General features: G+C 36.0%; 1 protein-coding gene across 1 annotated transcript; it reads right to left on the reverse strand.

Annotated features, from left to right (window-relative positions):
* Positions 1-14,454: 14,454 nt before the first annotated feature.
* Positions 14,455-15,757, reverse strand: LOC133815056 (zinc finger BED domain-containing protein RICESLEEPER 2-like). The gene is made up of 3 exons (XM_062247943.1): positions 15,019-15,757; positions 14,617-14,934; positions 14,455-14,516 (listed from the first exon to the last, which is right to left on the reverse strand). Exons 1-3 carry the CDS (start codon positions 15,755-15,757, stop codon positions 14,455-14,457), a joined length of 1,119 nt encoding a protein of 372 aa, XP_062103927.1.
* Between the last annotated feature and the right edge of the window lie 1,067 nt (positions 15,758-16,824).

Here is a 16,824-nt window from a genome sequence, read left to right on the forward strand (position 1 = left end):
CCGAGGAGGAGACGGATATCTGATCGGAGATGGAGGATGCTTGACTGGAGAAGCGATCCTGGTTCTGTCTGGACGGATCAAATTTGGTGGGGGCCTTTCGGCCCTGCCAACTTGCTGGTCCCGCGCCGGGCGATCTGGACGGGGCGCAGTGCGGTCTTCGGGGACAGGCTGACGTCGTGGGCCCTCCCCGGACCTCCTTCGGGAATTCCCTCGATTTCTCCTGGGCGTTTCCGAGGAAGGTTGAGAACTAGGAGTTGACGTCCTGACCGAACGGCTGTATTGCTGTTGTCCGGTCCCAAGCATTTCCCTGAAGTTGGCCTCACGATGGTGTGATGAAGGGGTGGAGTTGGCTGCCGGAAGTCTATCCAAACGACTACGCCTGGACCGATTACCCCGGCGAGAGTTTGGAGCCTCACCTTGCCTCTCTCCAACGTTAACGTTGGTTGTGAGAGGGGGTAGTCGGGCCAGAATATCCTGGATTTGCTGACCAGCTGCTGCTAACTGGCTCCTCAGTTGAGCATTCTCCATCTTCACCGCAGTATAATAACACGGGTTCGGATTAGGTGGCCGGGGCGCCGAACTACCTGTATCGTCCTGGCCCGCCGGCTGCTTTCCTGGCCTCTGTTGGACTTCAGGAACTTGTTCATCAGGGATGGCAATATGATGAGCCTCCTGCCCATCATGCTGCTCTGTTTCGTTGCCATGCCTGGACTGAGTGGTCACCATAGTTGGATGTTTGCGGCAGCACTAATCGTACTTGCTCTCAACGAAAGCACCAAACTGTTGACGCGGTTCTTCGCCAACAGGTAATTAAGAGAAGAAGAGAAAGGGATTAGTGCTGAACATAGAACCGTCGCATATATAGAATCTTAGAGAATGAACTAGGTGACTCAAGACACATTTTTAAGTGGTTCAAAGGTTAAAATCCTTCTACTCCACTAGTCAATATTATTGATATATTCTGGGTATTTGGTTACAAAGCATATATCTATTCAGAGACTATTTTTCCCAACCCTTATCAACTCCCAGGTTCTCCATATTTATAGGAGAAGGCACCTGGAAGTTGGTAAGGAGGTCATCTCGTGACCTTATTATTTGTCATATCAACTCTGTGACATTCATGATTAATTCCTAAACCTGACACATAAGTATGGTCAAATCGATAGGTAAGGAGATAATGGGCCGCACGGCCCAACCCAGCCGTGGATATCTTAACACGCACGTTCCTGCTGCGTGTCCGAGAAGTCAGGGAGATATCGGACACGTGATGTCAGATATATGCACGTTTATCTTGCGTGTGTTGACTTTACAGAGAGTCAGAGCTCCATACATAGCTCGTGCCACGAACTGCTCCCCTAACCCGACCTTCGGCCTTCAGATTCCTTCCCCCAGTCCTGGGCAACCTTGGCGAGTCCTCAGGGATTGCTCGAGCTAAGAAGGTACGACCTCGAAACGGGAGCTCCGGTCTTGGGGATGTTAATGGGCTAATCGTGATTAGTCCGTAGCTTGGCCTGCTAATCAGCCCGTGGGAAAACCAGGGCGTACAGTACCAAATGAGTAAATTTCCATAATTTTTTATGAAAATTGATGCTAATTCGGTGAAATATTCTTGTATGTGTTCTTAAGAGTTTGGATTCAATTCAAATTTTGAAATATCATAAAAGTAATTAATTTGTGATGCAACCATCAAAATATCATCTAACTAATGCAAGGTATGACCTCTCCCATATTTCACCCAACGTTTTTCAAACTATTCATGAATTAGAAGAATTCGAGTCTAGTGATGATGAAGGCCTTACTCGTAGGCCTGGAAACAAGAAATCAAATGTAGGAGTAATTGTTCTTGACTCGAGCAATAGTTTAAAGGATAGGCTACTAACTATATTTATAGTTTCGCCACTCATTTTATTCACTAACTTTTTTCTTTATCTATGTAGGCAAAGACATGGGAAAACTTGGATAATTCTTTGATTTAGGAGGTCTCAAAGCCAAAATCCTTAAGAGAGGTCAGGCTAGCCAACAAAAGGAGATGCCTCCACCTCTACTCCACCCCGCCGAGTAGATGCTAATAAAAAATCACTTTAGAAGATAGGACCCCCCCCCCCCCCCCCACACGCACACACACATCCTCAGCACATTAACATGCAACCACCCTCCGATAACCTAGAAAAACAAGCCCAGTTGTAAGTACACGACGAGGCTTCTCGGGTAACGGATGATCCAAACATCATTCCATCCCAACAACTTTTTATTCAAATGTGCTCTGTCCCCATACAGTAGCCTCGCTAAAGATTTGATCAAGGAGGTCACATGCAACATAGGTTAGTATGACAAAGCATCCTGGGATGCACTCCACGATAACAACTTCCTTTCTTACCTCAAGAAACATAAGGTCCTCTTCATCGTTGTAAGACTCTAATCTCCACTTATTGATTTTTCTTTCCCTTATGCACACACTATTTGAATATCATTCTTATTATGTACTTTACCCTTGCAAGTCTCCACCCCTGCTAATGAGATGAAGTCAATGTTGCAGTCTGCCAACACAAGCTCGACTCTTTATCCGAGAAATTAGTCGAGGCGAAAAACCTCTAGATACAAGTCGAGATAAAGGTTGACCAGATCAAATCTAGCATAGAGTGTGAGGATGAAAAGCAAAAGGCTAAGTTGGAGAAGGCTAATAATGAGGTTGCAAATCCAAAATTCAAGTAAGCTGAAGCCAACCATGAAGTCGAGCTAGAGAAGCAGACTATATACATCTTCTATAAGTGTTGGAGCTTTAACTAAGATGGAGACTATAGTTTCCTTGGGGAGGAATGCGACATCAAGGAGCAACCAAGGAGATGGTAGCTATTATGATTGGTTAAATACTGTTCGTAATGGATTTACCATATGCTCAGTGGAATGCACGAGGTGGCGGGCCGAGGGTTTTCAATTTTTTTATTTAAACAAACTTTAAATAACTGGACCCATTAATATGCGTGTATTAATCAATGACATAGAAAAAAAAAAAGAAATTTACCAGTTGTAGAACTATCTAGATTCCTCGCTATCTTTTGTATCTCCAACGAACATCCGATTCTAAGCAGCCTTCAAAATACTCAGATCAAGATCTTCCAAGATGTATCTCTACACCTCAAGACACGAGTGGGCACGTAGAGTTATGGTGAGAATTTTTTTTATTCACAAGATATTATCAACACATGAGATCTTGGAATATTTAGGTCTGAGAAAAATTATTCGATCTAATATTTCTCTGTGTGAAAGACTTAGAACTTTCTAGAACAATCTTTTATTGTCTTGAAAACAATTTTCTATGAGATAGTTTTATAAAAGAATAATAAATTCAAAATTCAAAACTATAAAACATTTATTAAATAAATAAAAATATCCAAGACCAAGTCCGGGATGCTGTTACATGCCAGTCATAGTGCAAGCATTGTGATTGGCGTGTAACACATGCCATTTTCAGGGAACGTGTCTTAACCAATTTTATTTATTTATTATTTAATAATTATTTATTCAAAAATATCTAAACATGATAACTAATCTTATCAGATAAATTAATGAAAAAAATTTCAAATTAATTCAAACCAATTTTGAGTTATCTTTTCACATTATTTAAATAAAGAAAACTAATTAATTCAAAATTAATTATTCTAATTATTTAAATGGCATTTTGGAAAATTACAATTATATTTAAATAGATAATAAAAAAAATTATTAATTAATTTATCAATTTTGAAAATCAATATATTAATTAATTAATTTATCTCAATTACATATTTGACTCTGAAGAACAAATTTCTTCCAAATATGTCATTTCCCTAATTTTTTCCGATTTCAACTCTTATCTTGAATAATGTTGATAGAGTCATCTCGGGCACCTATGGACCTATAATTTTAAGGTCAAATAAATTTAGATTATTAACTAAAACTATTTAATATAATAACCTTAATTTATTAATCTCAATATTATTCCATTAAAAATATGAGACTTCATTTTTGGAATTATAGACATTTATTTATTGAGTACTTTTAAATATAAAAAAACATCCATCGACGTAAAACGCACCCTAGTTCTATTCCTTTATAAAAACGTCACTCAACTCAAAAGTATTAGAAAAATACCATTTTAAGGAAAAACTCAGTAGGACCTTGATAAAACATGCAATTTGGGTCCAATAGTTTAAAAATAGAAATAATGTGTCTTTATGCAGTATTGAAATAAAATAAAGTTGTAAGTCCCACTAACATAATTGAAATAAAAATCATAACGTAAGTTCTTATTTATTCTTGGCTCTCAACTTGATCGTTATTCGTTAATAGGACACCCCGCGCCATACATACTCAGACTTTGGAACTCTCCATATCACTGCGCGCGTGACAAGGAGAAACCCTATTGTTTACCTGGAAGGGGAAAAAGTAAGGGGGTGAGCTAAAAGCCCAATAAGGAAGTACAACAAATCCAACAATATCAAAGAAAACACAAGAAGAGCATATTCGTATCGTAAACTCGGGGCAAAACATATCATATTCATACTCATAAATCATAATCGTAGTTATAGTCATACATCATAATCACACATCATAATCATACTTTTTGTGATCATGGCACCCCTATTGTCCATGTCACGTCTTAAGGTAACCAGCAAAAGAATAAATTGGTAAGTCCTCCTCTATGAGGTAAACATGATCACAGGTCCTCAAATAACCTCTGTGCGTCCACCCTATGAGTTACGTCATATCCTTAGATTCTCCTTTGTTGTGTCACGTTCAACACGCTAACAATATTTTTTCTTTTTATACATCGTACAAGCACATGTATAACAGTTCATATAAAAACATAGAATTCACACTTTTCATAACACTTGGTTTATCACAACATATGCTTTTCAGAACACTTTAACTTTTGCAACATAACAATTTATATCTTTCGAAAGATAATTCATAGAAAAATTCTAACTAACTTCCTTACCTCAGGTCCAAGCTAAAGTAAAGTGCGAGTACGTCACAATGAGCCTATAATCATAATCAAACGTTCGTTTTTAAAATCACGTAAGAATATACATGCCCAACATATATGCCCCACGTGTGCATGGGCCATGCACCACAAGTCTATTCATACAACAACATCACATAGAATCATAAAATAATAATGTCAATTCTACTAACTAATTTTCAATGATTTCAAATCAGGAACCGTGTATTTAATTAAATAACATATATTTGAGCGTAAAAGTAAACTTGCATGTAACATGCATACGTGGGATGGTTCTTAAATCTCGCTTTGAAGTGGTTAATATTTATTCCTTTATTTTCTTGTCAATTTCACAAAAATTCAGCAAGCATAAAATAAATTACCAACTTGGTTAATACTACTTTATTATTTTAAATCATACAATTATCATTCACAATTTTCGTTACAAAATTTTTTTTGCTAAAATAATTCTTTAGCTTAAGTTGTACAAAATAATAAAATTAATTATTATTTAATAACAATAAAATGTGACAAAATTTATAATTACTTTTAAAATAATTAATTTGGCAAAATTAATTAATTTCGTAAAAGTTCCCTTTTAATTTGACAAAATTAAGTAAATAAAACCCAAAAATGTGACACATGTAAAGACTCAAACTTACAAGACCAAAATAATGTGAAAAATAACATCTAAAATTTTTAATAGTCTCTAAAAATCCCATAAAAAAACTTTTAAAAAGTCGTGTGCTCAATTTTAGACAATTATATTGTTTTCGTCAACTTAAAAATTTGCTCCGAATAAAATGAAATAGTGCCCATAAAAAAAAGAGTTTCCCAAAATTCATTTCCAAAAAAGAACCACATCCCAAAGGTCGAGCCACATGTACACTTCGACAAGCAGACTCCGGTGCTCACTGCTGCACCTTGCCCTTACCTACAACATGAACAACTAGGTAAGCAATTAAGATTAGTAAACTTAATCTTTAAAAAAAAAAACATACTATGACCCAAGGATGGGGTTCTACTAAGAGTAGCCGAAGCATAAGCCCCTAGGATATCAGATAACTTCTGAACCCTATCAACAAGGTATAATAATTCAAACAAGATCATTAGCATAGTTGTACCGAACAACCAACTAAATTCAAAATCAACTTGCACGCAGAAAATCCCAGAACAAGCAGATATAAGATATAAAATGCATAACACCATTCTACAATGGCTGCGAAAATCACTGAAGATCTACAAAAATATAATGAGGTGTTCGGGCACCTCTTAGATCACAACCACTAAATTCACGGGTACTTACTACCTGTTTAAACATTTCCTTGGTCGACCGTACTCCCCCTTACCACGGTCACCAGCTCTAGTGCCAGTATTACCTAGTAATCACTGGATTTACAATAGTGCGGTCCCAGTACACACACTAGATTTCACAATAATACAACAATTAATCATCCTAGTAGCTAGCGAGATTCACATATCAATAATCAATTCACACACAAATCGGACTCCCCCCTGAATACCCCGTAATCACTGGATTTCATTGGAATATTATGTACACTTAATAGTACCCCCTAGCCATTACTAATTCAGCCCTTAATCAATCTAATGTAAAGAACTATAATAGACAATACACTAGCATATTTCATGCTATAGCCAACAAAGTCAAGATTAACTTACCTGGATTTCTGAGATCCAAGCTGAAATCCTTGGGTCACCGCTGACCTTTTTTCCCCTTTAGCCAATACTATAAATGATACATTATACTCGTATTAATCTATGACATTCACTTAGTATTGATACTCTAGACATTTCTATCCCAACATCTACTCATGCATTGCGTACCCACCATGCGCATAGTATAAGGGTCGGGTTTTTTTTTTAAGAAAGTCCATTTTTGTGGTATTTTTGAAAAGTAGGGGATTGGACCCTAATTTATTTGAATCCATAAAAAAATTCCTTTTTAATTCATTAGAAAAATTATTTCCATATCTAGTGTTAATTTATCTAGAAAGTATTTTTTCTTTAACTTCCTGTTTCGCTTTCTAGAACTAACAATTTAGTGATAATTTGCTAACTTTCAACCTCTACCATTTTCTCTGTATAGAACCACACTCCTTGAAAATTTACTGTTTTAAACCTCATCGTAAGGACTACAACTACACGAAAATCCCATGTCAAAATTCATTATAGGTTGGGAGAACAAACCTTTCCAAAACCTTAACTTTTTATTGTCAATTATTTGAGAGTTTCAGATTTTTGGGCAAACTTAGAAAAATTATTACTCTTAAACCAATATGTATTTTACCCTGAAATTTTAGAGAGACCTTTATAATTATGTTTCCAATAACTCAAAATCTTTCATAATTTTCGAACAAGTAAAACCATTCCAAAATAGTTTTACAAACTGGACAGTGCAAACTGCCAGGATTTTTCCTGGTTCAAACCATTTCCCCAATTCGCTTATAAGTTAAGCTTTACAACACATTTTAAAGATTGTATAAAGCCTAAACTCAAGTAGTTTCTGAGTACTACAAAAATACAACAATACTTTTTACAAACAGAGACATAAAAGTGTAGTTTGACCCGTTGGAAGTCAGATCATGAAAATGGCAGCAAATAATTTCACCTAAAATCAGACATAACTACTTTAAACAACTACACTACCATGCATGCATGCAACTAAAAATTACATCTTAAGCCTTTTTAAACCATTACCAATAAAACTAAACAAAATACTAAACACAATATAGGATAAAAATCAGATTCACTAAGAATCCAAGAAATCTATTAAAATCTTCAATATTTTGACCATTTATGTCCTAGCTTGGTGGTTGGCTTCTAGGGCTTGACTCTATCTCTCCAAGAGTACCCCCAATGTATTCTTGCATTATCACAGCATATTTTTAAGAACAAAAGTCAGATCATTGTTTATAGCTTTTGGAGATGAAGAAGATAGAAAAAGAGAGAGTTGAAGAAACCTAACTACTCACCCTTTGGAAAATGCTTGATCAAGCTTGCATGCACTTGAATCTTTGCATGCAACTTTCCCACACGTGGTGAATTCTCTGTAGAACTTAGGATGCGTGAAACCTTGAAATGAAAATGGTAAAACACCCTCTAGGGTTTTGACATGTAGAGGAGATGAAAGAAGAAGAATAAACACAACCATGGATGATACTAGCTTACCTTCAAGCTTGATCTTCTACAAGCTTTCCTCCTAAGCTTCAATGGAGATTTTCTCCTAATGAGAGAGATGAGAGTGCTTCTGAGATTGAAGGTTTGAAATTTTTTTGAAAGAGGAGAGGAGGAGTACTAGGTGTGTAGGTTGAGGGAAAAGAGAAAAGAGTGAAGACCATACATATTCAACTTGGAAGTTGTGCATGTAATGATGAGATGTGCATGAAATGATGAGAGAAGATGAAACACCCTTCCTTAGGGTATCTTACACTGTCGTCCCCTCTTGAAAAGACCTAATTGCCCTCCCAAAAATACCCTATTCCAAATCTACCTCACTTAATGGCCAAGGGTGAATAGGTAATTCCCCAATCTTGCATTTTTACCCTTGTTAACCTATACTTTCTAAAATAAAACCAACCATGCATTAATTAAAATAAATTTGATGACATTCAAATATTTGTCAACCATATGTTACATCTTACCATTTTCATTTAAATATTTTGTCCTAAGTGCACCCTTAGGCCCATTTAAGCATTTTGCCCATGAAATGCATAACAACTTGGAAAATTTACACCATAACCAGTATTGTTAATTTTATTGGCCTTAGGGAACATTTCCCATGCCCCAAAATAGTATATTTTCCATAGAAATAATTTCCCAGTTTATTAATCCAAGATTTTAACCCGATAGGGTTTCAAATTTTGGTCTGAGACCAACCCTTTCAATTTGGCTAAATAACTCTGTCTGATCACAACAAATGGCTACATAACAACATGAGTTACCCCAAAATAATATTATTCAAAATAATATTCCACACTAGTTTTCACCGTCCCGAACTTGTTGCTAATGGGTACTAAAAAATGCGGGCCATTACAACACATTTATTTTCTTTTCAAATATAATTATTAGGTCATAAAATTCATGTTATTTATAATTATATAAATTTGGAAAAATAGCTCATAATATTTACATTTTCAATAAACCAATTTCTAAGCACTTTAAAAAAAAAAAAGTTTCTCAACTTTTAAACACTAAAAATCTGCATGTATCATGTTAAAGAAAAATACATTATTCATGCATGATATTCACCTCTTACTTATCTTAGTTTTAAAACATGAAATTTTAAGACATAATGTGTTCCCATTTTAAATTATTTATAAGTTACCGTAAAATATAAACTAAAATCAGCAAGCATAATTTATTTTAAATATACTCGGTCATTCTTAACCATTTTAACAAATTAACCTAACATGCTTCTATACCTTTATGCATTTCAATATGACAATTAGCATGCAAATCAAATCATTAACAAAATCAAGTTACTCCAATCTTGCTATACCCACATAGCCGATACCCACACAACCCACTACCTAAGAACATTACAATTAGGCATATCATACAAAATGGTTTCTAAAATCAACAACAAAGAGAAACAAATTTTCATACTCAATTCTTACGTACACCTAGGCTGACTATATGTGCATGTTCTAACATCAAATTTTTGCATTTTAATTATCAAGGCATCAAGATTCATTGAAACAACAACAACCCAATAATAATCTTTCAAAAGAATACAGATAAAAAATCTTAGCCATTTTCATAAAATCCTAACATGCTCCTATTATAACAATATTTCCACAACTCCTTCATGCTCAAAATAAAAGAAAGAGACCCTAAGCCTAAAGCATGCCATAGCTGAATATACATAGAATCATACAACAAGTTTTAACATTAAAACCCACCATGCTTCTTTTTCAAAAAGAACATAACCATACACTCAAATCCATAAGCATGTTTATCAAAATTCAAAAGAAATAAAATGAACCCTAAAACATACACTAGGTCGAAACATACATCAAATCTCATTTTTGTTTCCATTTTTCAATTAAAACCCAACATGCCTTTATTTAAAATGGCTTACCAATACATGTATTCATCATAGCAACATTAATAAAAATATATACTAGAACCTATACACATGCTTGGCTGAAACTTAGCAACAAAACAACAACCATATTTTAAAGAGAAAAAAATAACAACACTCAACATCAAAATAAAAAAAGACTAGGATTTCCCATTAAATCAACAATACACATGATTTGATCAACCATTTGGCACCTCAAGACATAGGTTCAATCAAACCCAAAGAAAACATTCTATTGCTTAGAACTTAAGATGAATAGAATAGATGAAAAAGAAAGAAAAAGAATACTGCAATACATTACCCTAGGGTTTGAAATTCCCTTCTTCTTCTCCTTCTCCTTCTTTTTCTTCTTTCTTTCTCTCTTTCTCTCCTTCTTGTCGAGCCCTCTCTCACTCTACCCTTGTGCAGTCGGCTAGCACTCCAAAATGGGGTTCTCTATTCTCTATTTCTCTTATAAAACCATAAGAGGAGATATCCTCATTCAAAACCCTATCCTCCCCCTTGATTCTTTCCCCTTATTCAAGTGATCGAGCACAAAAAGGGAAACTAAATCCCTTGCCTTGACCGACTAACCATCATTCTCTCTCTCTCTCTCTCTTTCTCTCTCTATGTTTTGACTATGTGTGGCCTTTTCACACTAACATCTTCATAATTCTACCTTCCATACTTAGCACAACCAATCAAATCAAAAGCCTTACCCTATTTATCTATTTTCTTGATTTAAATTAAAAAATAATTGGAAAAGAAATTTCCTTTTTTTTCTTCTCATCCACACACCAATCTCCGTCCCTATTTCTTTCCTTTTATTTTTCTTTTAATTACTTAAATAAAATAAATAATGCATGGGAAAAACTATTGCAGGCTCACCATGCAATCATGCACATGCACACACACAAGTGCTTAAGTGCATATCTACTAACCATGCACCTTAGTGCACCCAACCAAAACTCAAGAAATCTCTTAAAATAGATTAATTAAATAAAACAAATAACTAAATTAAATTCACATAATTTCTACCAACAATTCAAACAATTAAAAATAATCTCCTAACACTTAACAATAAATAATAAAATAAAGCACAAGATTAATAAAATAAAATAAAAATTGGTGCGCTAAAATCAATTTAATCATTACATACTGTTGACTGTGATTTTCGCCAACGACGTGAGAACGTCAAATACGACAAGCCTTCAAGAGAATATAAATGACAACAGACAGTTTTAATCAACAAAAGTAAATAACACGAGATTTTTATAGTGGTTCCGCCCCGATAGTCGGTAATAGCCTAATCAACTTAGAGATTTTATTACTGTATTCAAACTCAAGATCAAATGAACCAGAGTCAGCTGAGTTTCTTCAGTGCAAATATTCCAGAATACAAAAAAGGGTTTCTCTCAGGAAGCACACACTTTCTCTCTCTAGAACACAGATTCACTCTTAATTTTCCAAAAAGTCCTGTTACGTTCCTCCCAACCCTTTATTTATAGGCCTGGGATTCTCAATTGATATCCCCTTTAGATAGGGATATTTTATTATTCACCTTATATTTATATTACAATAAATGTTTTAAATACAACTGATCCCTCAATTCGAGTGAGGCGTGAGAGATTCTCGGGTGCCTAGACCAATTCTCACTGAAGTTGTTTCGGGGATTTTGACGTAGTCTCACATGCATGTTGATTACTCCTTCGAACTTTCCATGGGCCAAAGGTGGTATATGCATGGCTCTCCTCGGTCTAAGGTGGTCCGAACCATCCTCTTTGGCATCCCACCTCGGTTAAGTCCGAGCCTATTTCCTTCAATCAAGGTCCGATCGGTCCTTGTAGTCTTCTCCTCGGACCAAGGTGGTCCGAGCCATCCTTTTCATGCCTTCTCCTCGGACCAAAGTGGTTCGAGGCACCCTACCTTGCACTTCACCTCAGACAAGTCTGAGGCATCTCTCCCATAGCATGTCCGATCGGACATGATGTCCTTCTCCTCGGACCAAAGTGGTCCGAGCCACCCTGACTGGCACTTCACCTCGGAAAAGTCCGAGGCATCTCTCTCCTTGCCATCTTCAACTATGTCTGATCGGACGTGATGTGGCCTTCCCTTGACTGAAACCTAAGTCCCAATCCTTGGCTTGCATGGGACCTCTTTCCCTTAGCCTCTTACCTCGGATGGATCCGAGCCAAATCACCCAAGAAACCTACCTCGGACACGTCCGAGCCAAGCATTTGGGAGGCTCACCTCGGACACATCCGAGCCAAATACTTGAGAGGCTCCCAAGCTAAGGTCTGATCGGACCTCTTGCCTTTATCCTTTGAGTCAAAATCCAAACCCCTCCTTTGAGCTCCTTGGACTTGGATTTAAACAAATCAATTGGGTCTTCAAACTGGGGTTTGTGCCAAGCAACCCTTAGACCAAATATTCTCCTTGATCGGGTGTATTTTCCTTGACTATGCATCCCTCAAGTAGTCCAACTTCTTAACTGATGTATTGGGCTATTGCTAGGCCAGATCACCCAACTAACTCATGCCATGTGTTAATTTTATTGCCAAATCATTCTTTTTAAATTTTTGAGATAACATTTGCCCCTCAAGTTTATTATATGATACATTCACATAATAAACTTTTTCTCAAGCTGACGTCATTATAAAAAATAATAACTGTTCATTTCCATGCAGCAGACCCACGATCACTGCAAAAAACCACCCATGATCGTGGAGAGAAAAATAGTCCCAGAATGCCAAAGGTCCAAAAGTAAATAAAAAACCCACTTTTTCTTCTTTAAATAACCCAACTCTATACACCTTCTTCACACAAGCAAAAAATCACATTTTTAAAAACCTCTCATCTTCCTCCTTCCCTTTTGGCCGAAACCCCAAGACTCTTCTTCTCCTTGCCGATTTCCAAAAGCTTCAAGGGGAACTCTTCATCTTCAAGCAATCTTCAAGCAAACCAAAGGTCCTCCAACCTTGAGTAAGTCTTCTTCCCCATGCCTTTTTTATTGTTATAATTTTTCAAAAAATTTCTAAGAAAAACATGCCATGGCCGAATCCCCATAGCTTTGCTTACTCTTGAAGTTCTTATGAATGCTTTGTATAATGTGCTAGCTTGTTGTCTTGATGATGTTTGTGGCATGGGTAACCCGAAATTACCTCTAATTTTATATGAATTTCAAGACAAATGGGCTAATTTGACATGAATATGAATATGGGTTATGGGGTTTTTGATAGTATAATGGGTTTTCAAGAACATAAGAAAAACCTTTCATTTCTATGCTTTGATCTTGTTTTTGTATGTGTGAATGAAGAAATGTGTTTAAAATAGGGATTTTTGGGCTTTGCCCATTTGATTTGGGTTTGGGGTAGGCAAACTGTATAATTAGGGGCTTTGTCTGCACGGTTTTGCCAAAAATCCTGGGCATGCGTGTGGTCCGATCGGACCACATTTTATTCTCCTCGGGAGCCCATGTCCGATCGGACATGGTGGGCTGTGGCTAAGACTTGAGGCGTGCATTTCCTTGAACGAGCCGAGTGAGCACTTCCGATTGGGGCATTGAAAACCTTAGGCAAGTGTGTAGTCCGATCGGACCACACTTACCTTTCTTTGCCTTGAAGTGCCCAACTCACTTGGCACCACATTCTGAACCCCCTTGGACGCCTATGTCCGATCGGACATAACAGGTTGCTGCTAGGGGTGAGCATTGGGCGGGTTGGTCGGGTTACAAGGCATTTTTACCCGTCCAATGTCATAATCGGGTTAGCAAAAATGACCCGTAACTTGCCCAATTAAGAAAAAAAAATTTTAACCCGTCCAATAATTTGGGCGGGTTGGTCGGGTTAACCCGCCCAAACCGAAATGGGATTTTTTTTAGGCGGGTTGGGCGGGTCAACCCGCCCAAACAACTTTTTTTTTTTTTTTTAATTTTTGTAATTTTTTTTCTTTTAAATACTAATACTAATAGTGTGAAGTTTATCTTTTTAAACTTAAAACAATATTTTAAATTTATAGTAAAAAAATAAAACAAAACTTAATTAATTTATATATTTATTTGAAAAAAATTCTTATATATTAATTGGCAATATATTAATAATTGCATCAACATTAAAAGCATTAAACAAAGTAACAAACATATATCATTAAAATGAAAAAGAAAATTAATATAGTCCAAAGTCCAATTACAAACCAAAGTCCAAATACAATTAAATCAACCACCGTAAAACATTACACATTTAGTCCAAAATTCAAAAAAAAAAATAGTCCAACCATGAAACATCACAAATCATACAACCACGTTAAAACTTCAAAGTTCAAATACAAATATAAAAAGATAATACCAATCCAAGTATCCAATAATCATCTCATGATTCCTCCATCAAAGGGCTCATAAAGTACTAGGAGTAGCGACAGTAGTCTCAGTTCCTGTGTTTGTAACACACGATTCCTCTAATATAAAAATAAAATTAAAACATATTAGAAACTAATATTTATTAAATTTAGTTAAGAATAAGAACTAAGCAAAACGATAAATATAACATTAACATACCTGACTCAACTTGCTCGGATGTCACCAAACCTTCAATTTTGTCCATGTATTGTCTCAACACAATAGGAGCATCATATTCACAAGTCAACCAATTCTTTGAACAAATTAAAGCCTCGACCATCTTTGGAGACAAAGAGCTTCTAAATGGATCGAGAATCCGTCCTCCAGTTGAAAAAGCTGATTCAAAGGCAACAGTAGACATTTGAACAGCCAGAACATCTCTTGCAATATGAGAGACAATAGGATACTTGTTTCCATTCCTTTGCCACCAATCTAGAATGTCAAAATTAGTATCCTCAACTAACTTTTCCTTTCGATCTGCATAATAATCATCCAAATCATTGCTGGTTACTTCACTCGAAATAAACCTTCACTTAATAAGAAATGACGAGCTACTAGAACTTCCACTTGCATTGGAAGTGACACTTTGACTTGCTTGTTGATCATTAGAGGAACTAGGTGTCATAACAGTGCCCTTATAAAATGCATAGAAGGTAGTCATCATATTCTCAACTTTCTTTATCATTTTTTCAGCTAGAATGGGATCATAGAGATACCTGAAACTGTTATGAACAGCATCCAATTTGAATCTTGGATCCAAGATAGAGGCAATATATTGCAACAAATTAATCTTCTCAACATTGCCCCAATACTTGTCAAACTTCAACTGCATGCTCCCCACCATTTTACTCATCAACTCATTTGTACTACTCTTCATATCATTCAGCTCAACTTGAACTTCAAGAATCTCTTGGAAGAAAAGGTTTGATGTGACATACAATGACCCACTGAACTTCAATGTAAGTTCATAAAATGCCTTGAGAAACTTAACAAATACTTCTGCATTAGTCCAATCAGTATTGTCTGGTGGGCCATCAACTTTTTCTCCATTTACTCTTTCTTCTTCAAAATACTTTGTGTAATTTGCATCCCCTTCCAAATACCTAAAAGCTTTCTTAAACTTCAATGCAGCCTCTAGCATCATGTAGGTGGAGTTCCACCTTGTCACCACATCTAAACATAATAAAGCTTTCGATTCAACATTTACATCTTTACATGCTTCTTTGAACCTCTTCAACCTAGCTGGTAAAGATCTCACATACCTAACTGCATTCCTTATGCTAGAAATGGCATAACTCATTTCTTATAAACCATCACTAACAACCAAGTTCAGAATATGTGCACAACACCGCATATGAAACATCTCTCCACCCAAAACTAAAGCATTTGGTTTTTCAGACAAATATTCCTTGACTTTTCTCAAAGCTACATCATTTGAAGAGGCATTGTCAACAGTGATAGAGAAAAGTTGAGTAATCCCCCAATGATTGAGGCAACTGATCAGTTCTTTTGCAACCATGTCACCTTTATGGCTAGGAACTTGAATGAAACTAATAATCCTTTTTTGCATCTTCCAATTGTCATCAATCCAATGAGCAGTTAGGCACATGTAACTAATATTTTGTATGGAAGTCCAACAATCAGTAGTTAAAGACAACCTACGATTGAGAAATTCATTTCTCAATTTTTTATTTTCCTCCAAAAACAACTAGTAGATATCACGAGCAATTGTAAATCTTGAAGGAAAGTCAAATTTTGGAAAAAAAATGAGTAACAAGCAAGCGAAACCCTTTCCCTTCAATATGCCTAAAGGGAAGCTCATCAATAATGAAGTACTTGCTAATCAATTCTCTCACTTTATTCTGACTAAACTTCATTGTGGTAGTCCCACTTGAGTTAACTTCATAATCAGGAGTCTTCTTTGTAAATTGAGTTATCATCGTTTGTTTCTTATTCTGCTCTACCCAATCACTAAATGGACACTTCCTGCACTTTTTCTCAACATGACTCCACAATGTACTAGTCCCACAATACTTACTATCAGCTGCATAATCAGCTCCACAATAGTTGCACTCTGCTCTATCCTCTTCTTTTTCCTCTTTATTATTTTTACCTTTTACTTTTTTCTTAACCATAGTAAAATGTTCCCAAATAGTTGATGTTTTTTCCCTTTCCTCTTCCTTTTTTGCGGTCGTTCGATTTCAGCAGCCCCTTCTTCAGTCTCTACATATTTAATCCATTCTTTCACCAAATCATCCACATTTTCATCTTCAATTTCCATATGTAATTATCTGCAAAAAAATATATCAGACACATTCTAATCTAAATGTATATGATAAACATAACACAAACACAAGGTGAGATGAA

This window comes from Humulus lupulus, chromosome 2 (assembly GCF_963169125.1).
Source record: "Humulus lupulus chromosome 2, drHumLupu1.1, whole genome shotgun sequence".
NCBI classification, from domain to species: Eukaryota; Viridiplantae; Streptophyta; class Magnoliopsida; order Rosales; family Cannabaceae; genus Humulus; species Humulus lupulus.